At 57.1% G+C, this 17,751-nt stretch overlaps 1 protein-coding gene across 1 annotated transcript in view; it reads left to right on the top strand.

Moving 5' to 3' along the window:
• The window catches only part of DDR2 (discoidin domain receptor tyrosine kinase 2), a 75,347-nt gene extending 58,108 nt beyond the window's left edge, over positions 1–17,239 (top strand). Inside the window, exons 9-17 of the mRNA XM_079761969.1 lie at positions 2,394–2,456; positions 3,148–3,278; positions 5,992–6,202; positions 7,366–7,589; positions 8,604–8,731; positions 10,401–10,592; positions 10,825–11,059; positions 11,827–11,976; positions 15,252–17,239. Coding sequence (XP_079618095.1) covers positions 2,394–2,456; positions 3,148–3,278; positions 5,992–6,202; positions 7,366–7,589; positions 8,604–8,731; positions 10,401–10,592; positions 10,825–11,059; positions 11,827–11,976; positions 15,252–15,386 — 1,469 coding nt within the window. The 3' untranslated portion in view covers positions 15,387–17,239. The remainder of the gene's footprint in view (positions 1–2,393; positions 2,457–3,147; positions 3,279–5,991; positions 6,203–7,365; positions 7,590–8,603; positions 8,732–10,400; positions 10,593–10,824; positions 11,060–11,826; positions 11,977–15,251) is intronic.
• The last annotated feature ends 512 nt before the right edge of the window (positions 17,240–17,751 follow it).

Genomic DNA, 17,751 nt, shown 5'->3' with positions numbered 1-17,751 from the left:
CCCTTCCTTCCTTCCTTCCTCCCTTCCTCCCTCCCTTCCTTCCTCCCTTCCTCCCTTCCTTCCTCCCTCCCTTCCTCCCTTCCTCCCTTCCTCTCTTTCTCCCTTCCTCCCTTCCTCCCTTCCTTCCTTCCTTCCTTCCTTCCTTCCTTCCTTCCTTCCCTCCCTCCCTTCCTTCCTTCCTTCCTTCCTTCCTTCCTTCCTTCCCTTCCTCCCTTCCTCCCTTCCTTCCTCCCTCCCTTCCTCCCTTCCTCCCTTCCTCCCTTCCTCCCTTCCTCCCTTCCTCCCTTCCTCCCTTCCTCCCTTCCTCCCTTCCTCCCTTCCTCCCTTCCTCCCTTCCTCCCTTCCTTCCTTCCTTCCTTCCTTCCTTCCCTTCCTCCCTTCCTCCCTTCCTCCCTTCCTCCCTTCCTTCCTTCCTTCCTTCCTTCCTCCCTTCCTTCCTTCCTTCCTCCCTTCCTTCCTCCCTTCCTCCCTTCCTTCCTTCCTTCCTTCCTTCCTCCTTCCTCCCTTCCTCCCTTCCTTCCTTCCTTCCTTCCTTCCTTCCTCCCTTCCTTCCTTCCTTCCTCCCTTCCTCCCTCCCTTCCTTCCTTCCTTCCTCCCTTCCTCCCTTCCTCCTTCCTCCCTTCCTCCCTTCCTCCCTTCCTCCCTTCCTCCCTTCCTCCCTTCCTTCCTTCCTTCCTTCCTCCCTTCCTCCTCCCCCTTCCTCCTTCCTCCCTTCCTTCCTTCCTTCCTTCCTTCCTCCCTTCCTTCCTTCCTTCCTCCCTTCCTCCCTTCCTCCCTTCCTTCCTTCCTTCCTTCCTCCCTTCCTCCCTTCCTCCCTTCCTCCCTTCCTTCCTTCCTTCCTTCCTTCCTCCCTCCCTTCCTCCCTTCCTCCCTTCCTCTCTTTCTCCCTTCCTCTCTTTCTCCCTTCCTCCCTTCCTCCCTTCCTCCCTTCCTCCCTTCCTCCCTTCCTCCCTTCCTCCCTTCCTCCCTTCCTCCCTTCCTTCCTTCCTTCCTTCCTTCCTTCCCTTCCTCCCTTCCTCCCTTCCTTCCTCCCTCCCTTCCTCCCTTCCTCCCTTCCTCTCTTTCTCCCTTCCTCTCTTTCTCCCTTCCTCCCTTCCTCCCTTCCTCCCTTCCTTCCTTCCTTCCTTCCTTCCTTCCTTCCTTCCTTCCTTCCTTCCCTTCCTCCCTTCCTCCCTTCCTTCCTCCCTCCCTTCCTCCCTTCCTCCCTTCCTCTCTTTCTCCCTTCCTCTCTTTCTCCCTTCCTCCCTTCCTCCCTTCCTCCCTTCCTCCCTTCCTCCCTTCCTTCCCTCCCTCCCTCCCTCCCTCCCTCCCTCCCTCTCTCCCTCCCTCCCTCCCTCCTTTCGTCCTTCCTTCCTTCTTCTCTTTCCTTCTTAATCCTCACCCAAGGACTTTTTCCCCATTAATTTTTAGAGAGAGTGGGAGGGGGAGAGACACAGAGAGAGAAACATTGATGTGAGAGAGACACAACGATTGGTTGCCTCCCACATGTGCCCCAACCAGGGCCGGGGATGGAGCCTGCAATCAGGTATGTGCCCTTGACCGGAATTGAACCCGTGACCCTTCAGTCCGTGGGCTGACGCTCTAACCACTGAGCAAAACGGGCCAGGGCCACATCACTGTTTCTTTCTTTCTCATATCATGGCACCTAGTATATAATAACTTACACAGAAATTTTACAAAAGTTGCACTTACTAAATATATGAATGGTGATATTTTTGTTTAATGTAAGACATGATTTCATGTTTAACCAGTTAACTGCCATGCATCCAAAATGGAAACCATCCCCACACACCATGGTATTTTGAATTTAATTTAAAAAATCAATTTGCAATGAATATTATAAATATATTACTCACAATCTGGGTGTTCTTGAATATTTTCAGCTGAAAATTCTCACGAAAAATGACTTTAAAGTTGATCAGGGCTGCCACTGAGGGAAAGCATGTTTTTTTATAGACTCATGTGGCCTGTGGGGAAGGTCTGCCTCTTGCGTCTGCAGACGCTTATGGCGTCCAATGGGTTAAAAAGGTGAGTGGCAGGCCGAGAAGTTGCACTTACTACATAGACGAATGGTGACATTCTTGTGTAATGTATGACATGATTTCATATCTAAGAAAGGTGAGTGGCAGGCCGAGAAGTTGCGCTTACTACATAGACGAATGGTGACATTCTTGTGTAACGTATGACATGATTTCATATCTAAGAAAGGTGAGTGGCAGGCCGAGAGGTTGCGCTTACTACATAGACGAATGGTGACATTCTTGTGTAATGTACGACATGATTTCATGTCTAAGAAAGGTGAGTGGCAGGCCGGGCCGGGCCGGGCCGCCCCCTGTAAGACGGCTGCCTGCTCCTGGCCCTCCGCTCTGACTCAGCCTGTCTGTCCTTAACAGATGCTGCCATGTACAACACCTCCGGGGCCCCGCCCGCCCCGCCGGGGGCGCCCACCACCTACGGTGAGTCTGCCTTCCACAACTAGTGAAGGGGGCTCCTGGGGCGGAGACTGCGCCTGCGGTCTGGGTGGGCACTGGCGCAGGTGGCTCTGCCCAGAGACAGCGCCCCCCACAGGTAGGCCCAGCTCCCCCTCCTCCCTGCCCGCATGTGCTCGCCCGAGGCGGAGGCGGCCTGCTTCCGGTGGCTTCCTGAGAGCTGGGGAACGGGGAACAGAAGCAGGGGAGGCGTTTCCACCCGCGGCCCGGGGTCTCCATGGATGGGCGGGATGCTGAGAAGCAGCACCAGTCTCTCTAATCAGAGATAAATATGCAGACCTGTGTCCATTGCTTCCGACACTCACTGGCCACAGGAGCCAGCCGCCTGGGAAATGCGTGACCCTGGGTCTCAAAGACGGGCCTCTGCGAGTTGTCACATCTCCGAGAGCGCAGGCCGGGACCCTCACCTGGTTCTCATGAGGGGTGACGAGGGGCCCGTGGACCCCGGCCGTGCTGATAGAGGAACAGCGTTTGGGGAAAGTTGGAAAGCTGTCCATGATGCAGTCTGACACGGGGGAGGAGCGGGAGGACTGAGTAGCAAGGCCGAGAAGAAGCAGGTGCTAAGGTGGCACTGGAGGCCCCTGTCCCTGGTCCAGGCCCCCTTCTCTTCCTTGTCCCACGAGATGACAGCGTTCTCCGCCTCTCTTCCTGGTTGCAGACCCAATGCTGAAAGTCGACGACAGCAACACCCGGATCCTGATCGGCTGCCTGGTGGCCATCATCTTCATCCTCCTGGCCGTCATTGTCACCATCCTCTGGAGGCAGTTCTGGCAGAAGATGCTGGAGAAGGTGAGGAGGCGCCAGGCCGCTGCTGCCCCAGGACCCAAGGGCGAACTGTGAGAGTTTGCACCCAGCGAGGAGCTCGCCCAGGCCCCGGGAAGCGCAGGGTGGAGAGGCTGAAGGAGCCAGAAAAGAGCGGGCCAGGCCCACGTTCTCATTTTCAGAGTGGAGACTGGGACCTCCCCAGAGAACTCCTCCCAATTGTTAGATCTTAACTCGGGCTTTGCCGTGGAGATGCTGATTCCTGGATGGAGAGGGAGGTGCAGACATGTGCATTTAAAAAAATTAACAGGATGCCCAGCCAGCGTGGCTCAGTGGTTGAGCATTGACCTGGTTGGTCATGGTTTGATTCCCGGTCAGGGCACCTGCCTGGGTTGCAGGCTCCATCCCCAGTGTGGGGCGTGCAGGAGGCAGCTGCTGAATGATTCCCTCTCATCATTGATGTTTCTATCTCTCTCTCCCTTTCTTTCTGAAATCAATAAAAAATATACATATATTTATTTATTTTAAAACATTAACAGGAGCCTAGCTGGTATGGCTTAATGGTTGAGCATTGACCCATGCACTAGGAGGTCACAGTTGGATTCCCTGTCAGGGCTCATGCCCAGGTTGTGGATGCGCAGGAGTCAGCTGACCAATGTTTCTCTTCCATCAATGTTTCTATTTCTCTCTTCCTCTCTCTCTTAAAACACAATTGAAAAAATTAACAAGTGATTCTGATGGACAACTCATACCTACCTAAAATCTCTGACAATGCTGCTCCTCTTCTTTGCTGTTTATTTTTTGGTGTCTCTGTGTGTGTGTGTGTGTGTGTGTGTGTGTGTGTGTGTGTGTGTGTAAAACATCCAGCCTCACTAATATCCAAGCCACGTTCTCACAATGCTCTTCCTACTTCTCTGCTTGCTTAACGTTACAACTGGCCACCCCTTTGGGCCCCTTCCTCAGCGTTTCTTGTCCAGGCCAAATTATCTGAATAATTGTTATTACATTTGTCTGACGCTTTACCGTCTACAAGGACTTCCACGTGTATTTCACTTGACCCTCACTGAGAGACGGTGAGTTGGGCAGAGTTGTACCTGACGGCCTTTCTCATGAGAACACGTGACGTGCTCACCGTCACACGACTCACACCCGGTCTCTATGTCCTTTCAGTTGTCAGTCTTGAAATATGTTATTTTCTTCTAAAACATGCTCAGCTCACCACAGGTGGACTCGCTGTGACGTGCTTGGTTGCTTGGGCCAGAGGCCAGTTTTCTGGACACGACTGCTCAGCGTCGCAGGCTCTTCTGAGGAGTAACGGTTCCACCTTTGGCCGTGGACGTCCTCCTGGGCCGGAAGCTCCCGTGGACGTGGGCTGTGGGGTTGGCACTGCCTGTGAGGGGAGGGGCGGGGCAGGCAGAGCCTGGGAGGTCCCCGGGAGACCGTGCCCACGGGGAGGGCGGACGGCATCACGGGGCTCCAGACTGAGCTGCTCCAGTCAGTGTCTGAGATGACCGAGGTTGGCGCTAGGGTTTCGGCCGCAGCATTTCACAGCAGCGAGGCCTGCGCTTCCCTGTGACGTAGGGCCTCGGTCGGCAGTCTGACAGCACTTTCCCTGAGTTAAAGCTCTCACCACAAATAGTGACTGCAGGCTGACAGGAGGCACCTGCCGCAAGCGTGAGGCCTGGACATGCGTCTGACGTCCAGGGCGAGGGTAGCCCGGGGGCGGGGGTGGAGGTGGAGGCGCTGGTGCTGTGGACTGAGGGTGCTGGGCAGGAGCGCGGCCGGGTCCTGATGGCACAGTAGGCTGGGCCCGAGGGGCGGGGTCTGTGCTCCCCACTCCGGAGCTGTCCTTCTCTGTGAGCCAGGCTTTCCCCCTCCCTGGGCCCAGCTTCCGAAACCACCGCGCTGGGCGGAGAGGATGCCGACTGGGCTCCAGTACGAAGGAGAGAAACTCTGGACTGTTTATCTTGGTCCTTGAAAAGTTCTTCCCCCTGGACCCTGAGCAAGGTCATTGCAGAGGCCCCGTGGCTCCGAGCGCTGCGGGCGAATGCCGCGTGGAGACCCCGTTCCCGGGCGTCACTCAGCATTAGCTTCAGGCTGTAGTTCCTGCGGGCTCCGGGCATGGCGTGCGCGGATCTTTCTCGGGAGGTTCAGCGTACGCATTGAGCGCCGCCCCCCCCCCCCCCCCCCCCCGCCCCAGTGTGCTGGGCTCCGCTTAGGGTTGGGGATTTTACTGCCACAGGGACCCTCAGGCTGGGGACGAAGCAGGCGTCTAAGTTTCTCATCGGCACCCACAGTGTGAGGTGAGGGCCAGCAGTCCCAGGTCCAGACGCTGCCTCTTTCTGAGGGAGCAGCAGGTCACTTAGACAGGACGACCAGCAGGAGCTGCTGTGCTCCTGACGCGGGTGGATGCACCGGCACGCAGGCCATTCTGTCGCCTTTGCACGGCTGCTAGGAAAGCCGGTGAGAGGGACTTGGTGAGCACGGACGCACTGTCGTGGCACATGTTGAGTCCCCAGCAGCGCAGGGGGAGCCAGCCAAGCCCACTGCTGGCGAGGCCATCGAAGCGCGGGGTTGAGCGCTCTGGTTGGTACGGACAGGCTCTAGCGGGTCAGGTGAATAGGTCCGTCAGGGCCTCAGGGGACGCGAAGTGAGGCCTGGGGGGAGGGGAGGGGGGGGCAAGGTGAGAGGAGCCGGAAGGCCCCTGTGCAGCAAGCCCTCCCTGCCCTGCCCTGCCCAGGCTTCTCGGAGGATGCTGGATGACGAGATGACCGTCAGCCTGTCCCTGCCCAGCCAGTCCAGCATGTTCCACAACAGCCACTCCTCACCGCCCAGCGAGCAGGGCTCCAGCTCCACCTACGACCGCATCTTCCCGCTGCGGCCCGACTACCAGGAGCCCTCCAGGCTGATCCGCAAGCTCCCAGAGTTCGCCCCCGGAGAGGAGGAGCCGGGTGAGGCTGAAAGAGGCGGCAGAGAGCTGAGGGCAGCCTTGGCCGAGGGGGGGCGTGCCACCGGCTGGTCAGCTCCAGTGGCCCACGCCGCCCTCCCCGGCGCCCACGCGCCTCCACCGAGCGCCGCGCCTCTGCTCTTGCCCGAGCAGACGCTGGCAGGGCCCACCTCAGAGGTGGGAGCAAGTGCACAGAAGGGGTCCCTGAGGCGTCTGTGCCCGCAGGGCGAACGCCCACCTCGCCAGCCTCCTCAGGTGACAGAGGGCAACGTGCCCAGAGAAGGGACTGCCCAGCACCACGTCTGTGGGGTCCCCTGGGGGAGGAGCAGACGGGGCTGCGGGGCCCTGGGTGCCTAGCTTCCCCACCAGACCGGTTCCCCCATTTCAGCCCGTCTCTCTCTGGTGAGGTTTACTGGGGTCACACAAGATTTCTTATGAGCCTATTGCTGGCTTTTTCGGGAAAAGATCCGCTGGTAAAGCAGTGCTAGCGGGCTCACCCCCCCCCCCCCGTGTCCTTTAAAATGGCCGTGGGGCCACATCAGAGGGGCTGCTGGGCCCCGTCGGGGTGGGGACGGTGCTCAGGGGAGGGGAGGGCAGGCGACAGACCCCGTGGGGCGCTGCGGAGGGAAGAGAGGAAGCTGCCTGCGTGGCCTCGGGGTGCTGCGCGGAGGCCGCGCTGGCCTCGGGGTGCTCAGACGGGGCGCAGGGAAAGGGCAGAACTGAGCGTCGTCCCCGGCCGGACAGCGCAGCGGGCTTCTGGACGCCAACGCCCCCTCGTAGTTTAATGTTTTCTTCCAAGTTAGCAAGTGTCTTCGACTAGATCCTGTAAATTTACCAGGAAGCATTTCAACACCTAAACTGTCATTAAAGCTGTGGTGGTGCCGCACAGTGAGGGAATACGCTGTTAGAGAGAGCTGCAGCCTTAGCGCCCCCCCGCAGGCCACCGGCCGCCTGGAGTAGCGTCCCCCCCCCTCTCCCCCCCCCCCCCCCCCCCCCGTCACCCAAGGACATGCTCGCGGGCCTGTGGTCTGAGAAAGGAGGAGAGGCCGGTGGGGCCTACACGCCGAAGCCACGAGGAAGCCGCTGGGAGCCCAGCGTGGGGGGCGGGGAGGCTGGGGTCCCCAGGAGCCTCCGCCCCAGAGCGAGCCCTCCGCCCGTGTCTTCCAGGCTGCAGCGGCCTCGCCAAGCCAGGCCCGCCCGGCGGCGCAGACGGCGCGCCCCACTACGCAGAGGCGGACATCGTGAACCTGCAGGGCGTGACCGGGGGCAACACCTACTCCGTGCCCGCGCTCACCATGGACCTGCTCTCGGGGAAGGACGTGGCCGTGGAGGAGTTCCCCCGGAAGCTCCTCGCCTTCAAGGAGAAGCTGGGGGAGGGCCAGTTCGGGGAGGTGAGTGGCCTGACAGACGCGGCCGGAGAGCGGAGTCCCTCCACGGCGGACTGGCCTGCGGGTGCCCGCCATGCCTCCCCGCGGTCTCCCCAGGAAGACGGTGTGGGTCACCTCACCTGTGCCCGGCTCCGTGGCTTCCTGGGTCCGCTGGCTTCTGTGTGGGAGAGTTAAAGCAGACTCAGCACCAGGCTCTCCAGTCCCCGAGAGCAGTCAATACGTTCCATTTGTTAGGGTGACGGAGGGTGGGGACCCGCAAGACGTGACCGTCTCTCATGAACTGTCCCACACCGTTCTCGATGGCCACTTTGTTCTCCCTTCATGGGAGTTACGTGTACGAGGGTCTGCACACGCTCCCCACCTGTGTCCCTCACCCGCCCGGGGCCGAGGAGGAGCAGCCGGGCGGGCGCCTCAGGGCCGGCCTGAGTCCTGGCCCGCACCTGCCTCCCAAGGTCAGAGCAGTGGCCCTCCCCGCTCCCGCTCCCGTTCCCGCTCCTGCGGTGACGCCGGGTTAACAGGCGCGTGGGGCTGGTTGTCAGGCGTGGCGTGCTCCCGCCTGGTGGGTTTGGTGTTGCAGGACGTGCAGGAGTCCGTGCTCTGTCCTCATCCTGCCCCGAGGTAAAGACAGGCTCCCGGGCTGTTACAGGGTCCCGCACTCGCAGTGCCCGCCCTGCACTAAGGGACCATCTTGGGAGATTGCCTGGCGCTTTGTCTGATCCAGAGAGGTCCAAGCGTTTTCAGAGGCCCGCGCTGGGTGGGAGCCCTGCTGTGGTGAATGCTGTGCCGCACACTCATTCACTCACGTGTGCCGTGTTCCGGTCTGTGGATACTTCCTGTATAAGGCAGACACACGTCGTGTTGTTTGTATGCGTATTTGGGTGGTAGACGTGTCACATGTACCTTCTATGCGTCTGATGGTTGGACGTGTGTGGTGAGTGTTCGTCCCTCCCCCGAGGCGCCCTCGGAGGCTGTGCCGCTTGGGGAGCGCTGATGCTGACACGCATGCCTGTCGTCCAGGTCCATCTCTGTGAAGTGGAGGGAATGGAAAGGTTCAAAGGCAAAGACTTTGCCGTCGATGCCAGTGCCAGCCAGCCGGTCCTGGTGGCCGTGAAGATGCTCCGGGCAGACGCCAACAAGAACGCCAGGTCTGTGGCTGCATTTTGAGTTTCCTTGGTGTGTTTCATCCTCAGATGAGGGACACCCCGGGAAACTTCTGAGCAAGCTTTTCTTTGGAGAGGGTTAGGTCTGTGAGCCACCCCACGTTTCCATGGTCACGCGTTATCTCCTCCGGGCCAGCACCCTCACCTTTGTTCCCCATCTCCCTCCCGGACAAAGGCACATTTCCCACTGGGCTGGCTCCCTGCTCACTCCCTGACCGTCCGCACGGCCTGACCAGCCCCACACGTGGCCGTCTGAGTGGGCGCTTCTTCAGCCATTGTCCATAGAGGCTCCCGAGTGTCCTACCTGCCGGTCACACACACTCCTGCTCAGCCTTCTCCGTCCTTGTTTCCATCTCCATTTACTTTCTCATCTTTCCCCTCTTTCGTGCTCCTTTTCTCCTATGTCCAGCAACCCCCCAGTGAGAAGCTACCTCCACTTGGAAAAGGACCATGGACCTCAAAGCGAAAGGATCCACGGGCCTTTAGCAGTTTCCCCAACGGGGACCCTCCCCCATAGATCGCAGTCCCCGCCACTCCACTGTCCTCAACCTTTCCACAGACGGGCCCCGACGAGGCCCCACCCGGGGACCAGGCGCTTCCCCACTTGTGTTGGCCTCTTGGTCTCGCTGAGACTCAGAGTGAGAGAAAGTTTCTGATCCCCCTCAAACACCGTGAACCCCAAACACGGCGAATCGGGTACAGGAAGGTCTTGCAAACGGCAGGGTGTGGGATGAAGAAGAAAAGGCAGGGAGGAGAGCTGAGGGGCCCGGGACTGGAACTGAGAACCCCCGTCTGAAGGACAAGAGTACGAATGACAGATGACCCCTTGGGTCTCATCCAGCGATGGCACCTCTTCCTGCGTCCACGCCCGCTGAGCAGTGGTGGTGGCCAGGGCTCTGGCCCCTGTAGAGCCATGGGGACCCCTGTTTGGGGTTGTTGTACTTGATTGGTTTGGGGGTGTCCATGGATAGAATTTTCCTAGAAAACTCCCAGGAGACTAACCGATCTGCTCCAGTAATTTGGGGACTGTGGGCTGGTGGTCGCACCCACCCAAACATCGCTGTGGGGAAGGGCAGAGCCACTTTGTGACTCGGGGCGGCCGTCACCAAATGCAGGAACAATGACTAGTCTTGGCCCAGTGAGTACTTTTTCTGAAATGACCCCATATGGCTACCCACACCAACTGTAAGAAACTGTGCTGATGTTGGGACCGCCAGCTGAGGTGCCCGTGTGAAGAAACGCCCGCAGGAGAAGACGTAGGATTTCCAGGTGGGCCCGAGGGCTCTGGGCTTTATTAATAGAGTGGCTCCAGGGCTCTTCCAGGGGGTGAGCCTGCTGTGCATGTCAGACGCGATTTCCGGTGAAGAGGTGAACTTCGCGGTGAAGAGGTTCTGGGCGGCATGTGTCTGGTGCAGCCTGTGGCTGGGTGCAGGCTGCCGATGTGACTGTCACAGTTCTTGTTCTCAGAAGGTCAGAGTGCGGCCGGGGCCTGGCTCCAGGCTGTGAGACTGAGGCAGCTCAACTGGTCCTCTGTCCTCCCGAAGGCCGTCTGGGAACCAGACTCCTGCGGGGTAGGACGGGCGCGGTGCCACCTTCGCCTCCGGACTCTGGCTCTGGCCTCTCTGGGCTTATCCACGTGTGTCTCTCTCCAAAGGAACGATTTTCTGAAGGAGATAAAGATCATGTCCCGGCTCAAGGACGCCAACATCATCCGCCTCTTAGCCGTGTGCATCGCCGACGACCCTCTGTGCATGATCACCGAGTACATGGAGAATGGGGACCTCAACCAGTTCCTCTCCCGCCACGAGCCGCCCAGCTCCACCCCCAGCCAGGTGCCCACTGTCAGGTAACCGCCATGGCCCTCCCCTGTCTGCCTTCCTGACACTAACCTGGTCTGCAGACGGGGAGCAGCGAACCCCACAGCTCGCCGTGTCCGGACGGCGGGGTTGGCGTGTGGGGAGTAGCTGCCCGGGAAGAGAAAGCCACGTGGGGGTCGGCGTTTGCTGGGACCGTGTGGAATGTGCACGTGTCATGGCTCCTTCTGTCCACAGGCGACTTTCCCTCTTGTTTTTCCTCAGTTATGCCAACCTGAAGTTCATGGCGACTCAGATCGCCTCTGGCATGAAGTACCTTTCCTCCCTGAATTTTGTCCACCGCGACCTGGCCACACGGAACTGCCTGGTGGGCAAGAACTACACCATCAAGATCGCCGACTTCGGGATGAGCCGGAACCTGTACAGCGGGGACTACTACCGCATCCAGGGCCGCGCGGTGCTGCCCATCCGCTGGATGTCCTGGGAGAGCATCCTGCTGGTGAGCGGGCCGCGCCGGGGCAGGCGCCCGGCCAGGGACTCCCAGGCAGCCGAGGCCGCCGCAGGCTGGGTGTCTGCTCCGATGGGATGACCTGCTTTGAGTGCTAATGGTTACTTTTTAGCACTTGCCTGTTTCGGCTGGTAAATGAAATGTGCTCACTGTAGGAAATTTGGGGGAAAGGGTTAAAAATACACCCATGATGATAAGGGAATTAGTATTTTTTCCCTCTCTCCTTCCTACCTACTGAGTGGTCTTAATTAGTTTAGGGAATTAAAAAAAACATTTAAAGAAATGTTATCCACATAAAATAGTTTTCTTCTGTATTAATTTCATAACCATATTTCTAATTCATTATTTACACTGATCTCTGTATTTTTATTTTAATGATTATCACCATTTACTTTTTTTTAATTTTTAAAATTTATTTACTTTTTCTATTTTCTCACCATTTACTTTTTATTTTATGTTCATCATTCTTTGTTTTATAATTTTTACTCAACTCTTGGTCTTCTGGACCGTGGGTGGATAAGAGAGACTTTTTTTTCCCAAATGTCATTTCTTCTGACCATTGGCCCTGAGCCCGTGTCCAGGGGACACAGCCCTGAGTGAGGCACGAGGTGCCGGGGACTCCCGTCCGCTCAGCGCCTCCGCCCGCTGTTCCAGAGCCCGGGGGCGGGGTGGGTCGGGGTGGGGTCACTCAGGTTGGGAGACCCAGCCCCACCTGCGGGCGGGTGATTCTGATTTCCTCTCCTGCCCCCATTAAACAGGGCAAGTTCACCACGGCCAGCGACGTGTGGGCCTTCGGGGTGACCCTGTGGGAGGCCTTCACCTTCTGCCAGGAGCAGCCCTACTCCCAGCTGTCGGACGAGCAGGTCATCGAGAACACCGGGGAGTTCTTCCGAGACCAGGGGAGGCAGGTGAGGCCGGGCTGGGGGCCGGGGCCGGCGCTGTCGGGAGAGAAAGGCGCCTGACTTAGCGGGACGGGCTGGCTGGAAGACGGGTGAAGTCCTTTGTCAGAATCATCCAGATAACATGAAAGACCAGCCCCTGCCCAGGCACCATGCACACACCCTGCTTTTGTGTCCCTCCGCTCCCGGATCCTTGGGGGGCGGGAGGGGGCAGGTCAGGCCCCTCTCCAGCCAGACATTCCCGGAAGTAAAATCCTCGCTCTCAGGCTTGATCTAGCTCTTGATTTAAACTGTGAGGTTTGTCTCCCTGGTTGACAAAGAGAAGCTTGAAAGTAAGTAAGTGATTTATTAGCATTCATGAAAAATCGGTGTGGACTTTCTGGCGGTGTTTTTCGCCGTCCACATCCCGAGACAATCAGGTGCGCCCTGGACGCCCACCCTCGGCCGGTGCCCCGCCTCTCAGGACAGGACAAGCAGGTTCCCAGCCTCCTGGGCCCCGTTCCTGGCCAGGTGCTCGCAGGCCGGAGGCTGCCTCCGTGACCTCCCCGCAGGGCCCGGCCGCAGGGCCCCTGGGAGCGGCATCTCAGACCAGAACATGCCAACAGCTGGGAGAGGAGGCTCTGGCCGGAGATGGGAAATGGCAGGCTGCCGTGGGAGGGCTTGCGGCTGGACTTTACTTGCTCCTCGGTGGCCACGTGTAGCAGGGATTTCCATTCTCTCTCTTGGTTGTGAGGCAATAGCTTTCCTCCCGTGGCCAAGGGCAGGGTTACCGCGTGGGCAGGCGGAAGGCGAGGGCCCAGCAGTGCTCTCGCCAGTGCGCCAGCCGGGCTTCTGGGAAGAGGCGTGGTTCCAGCGGAGCAGCTCCTGGAATTCTGGACGAGGGAGGAAGATGGTGACTTTTTGTCTCTCAGCTTACCGTTTGGGGACTGAAGTCTCACAGGGGGAATGTGTCCTTGAGGCTGAATCGGACCACAAACAGCCCGCAGAAGCCAGCATGCTGGCCCCGCAGGTCCACCGCTGCTCACGTGTCAAACAGCTTCGACGTAGCACTAAGGTTACAAGTGTGGCTACTTACATGTTCTGCTGTTCAGTGAAGTTCTCCTTTCTGTTTCACGATATAATAGTTTTGTCATTTAATGGAGTTTCAATTTGTAATAATCTCTGGGATTTTTTACTCATTTTATTTTATTATTATTTTTTAAAACAATTCTTTATTTTTTAAAATAATTCAACACTATGTCCACTTTAAACATCCCCCCCGTTGGCCCCCTCCAGCCCCCCCGCCCCCCCTCAGGCCTTCAGCACCCCATTGTCCGTGTCCATGGGCCATGCATGTGTGCACACAAGGTCTTTGGTTGATGACCCTCCCCCACCTTCCCTCCGAGATTCCGCACTCTGTTCCCTGCTTCCAGCCTCTGGACCCACTCCGTTCATCAGTTTATTCTGTTCATTAGATTCCAGATGTGAGTGAGGTCATGTGATACTTGTCTTTCTCTGACTACCTTATTTCACTTAGCATAGTACTCTCCAGGTCCCTCCATGCTGTCTCAGAGGGTAAGAGATCCGTCTTTTTACTGCTGCATAGTATTCCCTGGTGTAAATGTACCACAGCTTTTTATCCACTCGCCTGCTGATGGGCACTTGGGCTGTTTCCAGATCTTAGCTATTGTACATTGTGCTGCTATGAACATAGAGGGGCATACATTCTTTCTGATTGGTGTTTCTTATGATATATTTCTAGAAGTTGGATCACTGGGTCAAATGGCAGTTTATTACTCATTTTAAAATATTCAGTGTAAAAAGTCCATCATTTCCCACTGGTAGTGAACTAATATATTCTGATCAAATGCCCAGTGGTTGAGTAGTGAAGTCAAATATTTGACAAAAGCCCAGGCCAAAGCCATATATCACCACCCTGTTCTGTGTAAGCCTCTAAGCACAGATTTAAATTTTCAATAAAAATTTATTAAATTTGCTCTGGCCAGTGTGGCTCAGTTGGTTGGGTGTTGTCCTGTGCACTGAAGGGTCACCAGTTCGATTCCAGGTCAGGGCATTTGTCCAGGTTTCAGGTTCAATCCCTAGTAGGGGGCGTGCAGGAGGCAGCCAGTAGATGTTTCTCTCTCTCCCTCTCACTTCCTCTCTCTCTAAAAATCAATAAACTAAAAGAAAACATTATTTAACACATTAACTTACTAAATGTAATTTATTAAATTTCTATTTTATTACTTTATGTTAGTACATTTTATTAGGTAAATACTAGAGGCCCGGTGCACGAAATCCATGCAGGAGGAGGCCTTCCTTCCCTGGCTGCCGGCACCGCTTCCCTCTGGCACCGGGACCCCGGCTTCCCTCGCAGCCCGGCTTTGTCCGGAAGGTCTCCCGGTCTAATTAGCATATTACTCTTTTATTAGTATAGCTAGATTATGTTAATTTACAATTCCTACTTTACTGCTTTACATTTTATAGGTAGAGTTTCGGTATGTGAACTGTGAAAGTCTGGGCTGGAGCACAGAGTGGGCGTTTCTCCCACTGCCCTGCCAGGTGCCATGCATGAGGGTCTGTCTGTGCTTTTCCGCTGGCACCGTTACCATCACAACGTACCGAACAAAGTGGCTATCATTCAGGAAGACTTCAGCGACATGAATTCTAGAAGGAATTTTATACTCAGGGCCCGTCGCTTGGGCAAACCTTAAATCCTTTGCATTCAATTGAAAGGGCATAGAAGCCTATATAGGAGTCATTGCAATACTTAAAGTAAATGTGCTTAACATTTTTGTTGTCAATTTAGCTTAACAAATGGTGAAGAATCTCCCGAGGGCACTTTTCTTGGAAGCTCATGGTTCAGGGGTCCTCAAACTTTTTGAACAGGGGCCAGTTCACTGTCCCTCAGACCGCTGGAGGGCCGGACTATAGTTTAAAAAAAAACAAACCATGAACAAATTCCTGTGCACACTGCACATATCTTATTTTGAAGTAAAAAAACAAAACGGCAAAAACACCCGCATGTGGCCCGCGGGCCGTAGTTTGGGGACGCCTGGAATGGACCCCCGGCTCTAACCACTTGGTCTCCAGACTGAGATGTCATTTTGCTGCCGCCTGACCTTTGGGTTGGTGGTAGGGACCCCAGAACAGAAAGTCCTGCTGAAGAGACGCGGGGGGGGGGGGGGGGGGGGGAGGGGCCAACAGGCCGTGGCCCCCTCGGGACTCAGGGACCACCTTCAGGACGGTGGGATGAGGGCGAATCCCCCCCTCTTTCCTTAAACTTCTCCTTTCTGTTTCCAAAGACGTACCTCCCGCAGCCCGCCATCTGCCCCGACTCCGTGTACAAGCTGATGCTGAGCTGCTGGAGGAGGGACACGAAGCACCGGCCCTCGTTCCAGGAGATACACCTGCTGCTCCTCCAGCAGGGGGACGAGTGACCGCCTCACGGGCCAGGTCCGCCACGCCGCGCCACGCGCCCACGCCACGCCACGCCACGGACGCAAGTGCACGCGAGGCAGGCTGTTCCTTTTCTCCTGCCCCTCGTTTCCCACTGCTCCACCCACTGTCCACCCCTCACCCATATATACTTTTTTTTTTTACGTTAAAGAACTAAAAAAGAAAAAAAAACCTGCTAGGGCAGATAAAATCAGTAAAGAAATCTTCAGTGATGTACCAAAGTGTTGCGAACAAAGGCTAGATAATTTAGGTAATTTATAAAGGCTAAATATGCTTATGTTTATAAATGTGCAGACTCTACAATATTTTTTCCATGTTGCCTTTAAAAGTAGTTTCAGAAATAAAAACTTGAAGAATACTCATGTCTTAGGGACGCTGGGATGAGGTTAGGGAGAGCGCGGCCGGCGGGCCTCGGCCGGCGGGTCAGGGGCTCGGACGGCGGGTCTGCTTCCTAGTGTGGGCTCTGGGCTCGGCCACTCGGCGCTTCCTCTTCGGTCCGCGTGGCTGACCCCGTCTGGAAACCCCTGCCCAGAAAGGGCGTTCTGTTCATTTGTGGTGGGGCTCGGGGTTGCGGTCTGTGCCTAGACGCAGAGGCTGCACGGGAAGAACTGTCCCGTGTGGTGGGGAGGGTTGTCATTTGCAAACAAGCCAGCGCAGCCCCCGTCTTACCACATGGTCGGTGTGTCTCAGTGAGGCCGCTTTTGAATCTGTAGAAACTGGTGTTTCGATAGCTTTATCTCGGCCCTTTGGTCATCTGCCGCAAAGCTGCCAGCTGTTTTAATAAATGAATCTGGGCTCCTCAGGCGTGTGCGATAGGGGAGCGCCCCCCCCCCCCACTTGCCAGGGGCACGTAGGATGAGTGGGCGGAAGAACTAGGGGAGACAGACGTAGACTTGGACCCCAGAGCAGTGATGTGTGAGATGGTGTTGGGTGACCCTCTGCACAGGTCAAGCGTGATGGAGGGAATGAGGGAGGTCTGGCTTCCAAATTTGTGGCAACAGATACCCAGTCAAATCAGAGTCCCGTCAGAACAGCTCCCAAGCTCCCTACCCCACACACCCCAGAGTCAGTGGACAGCAGTGAAGAGAGCCCCAATTCCCGTGAAGGGGACACAAGAGAAGACGGCAGAGGACGCGGCTTGCATCCCTGCTCAGCCCCCAGCCTTGCTCCAGGCCATGGCAGATGCCTCACCCCCACTCCCCAGGGCACTGGTGGGGCCTCTCTCTCCCCCAGCAAACGCCCTTCCCGCCGTGTCCTGGGACTCGGTCTCCCTCGATGAACTGGAGGCTCACAGGTGGGAGTCAGGACCACGTCGCTTAGGGAGCTTGACCCGTTTCTGCTCTGAGCCAACTGTGCCATCTTGGACGTCTCTGCCGCCTGGACGGGTCCCTGGTCTGTAAGATGAGGGCGTGGCAGCAGGTGGCCGCGAGGGCTCCCAGTCCGATGTGTCCTGCGCTGGCTGGGCACCTGCTCATCTCCTGCCCGAGAACTGTGGTCGGGAAGAGGCTGTCGGGAAGTTGCTGCAGCCGCACTAGTAACACCGCCACGAGTGCGCTCCCACGCCCGTCCTCTCATCGGACACAGGCCGGGCTGACCACGCTCTCTCACATCTCGGGGCTTGCCCCTCTCTGCGTCCAAGGTCCATGTGGGCGTCACGTCCTATTCAGAGTCCCCGAAGGAACAGCTGACAGGAGACACACACGCCTTGCTGATCTTTATAAGGAACCGGCTCAGGTCCTCATTTGTGGGGCTGAGCAAGGCCCCAGGACACCTGTGGTCGCCTCTGAGGACAGACCCCCGGGGCCAGCCCAGGGAGGAAGGCAGAGGCCTGCCTTCCTCAGTCCGACAACCACAGCCAATCTCATCTGGAAGCAGCTCAGGCACCGAATAACGCCAACCTGGCACCACAGGGCCAGTAGGGTGAACACAAGACCAGTCATCACGTTTCTCTAGAATTCAAGGGACTTGAGCACGCCCCCAGCGGGGCCCAGCGACCCTGCCAGGCCTGCTGAGGGGCAGGAGGGCGGCATTTCTCCCGTCCTGTGTCTAACTTTTCTCCTCTTGCTTCTTTTCCACACCTCGCCTCAACCCCCTGCATTCCATGAGCCCACAGAGCGCAGTCCTATGTAAAAGGAATGTGGTGTGTCTGGGTTTCCCCGGCTCCAGGTGGCATCTGTTACCCTTTCTAAGTCACCTTTGTTCTGTCTGCGGAACGTTTTCCGTCCAGGTGGTGGTTGTGGAGTCAGATCGGAATGTCTGTGGAGGCGGGTCGATGTGCTGAGAGCCAGGCCCCGCCCTGGATGCACGGCCAGACTCACCGGCTCAGAAGGGCCTGGCCTGGAGGGC

The sequence above is a fragment of the Cnephaeus nilssonii genome (assembly GCF_951640355.1).
Source record: "Cnephaeus nilssonii genome assembly, chromosome: 21".
NCBI classification, from domain to species: domain Eukaryota; kingdom Metazoa; phylum Chordata; class Mammalia; order Chiroptera; family Vespertilionidae; genus Cnephaeus; species Cnephaeus nilssonii.
The sequence above is the reverse complement of the archived record's forward strand: the minus strand, read 5'-3'. Positions and strand labels throughout refer to the sequence as shown.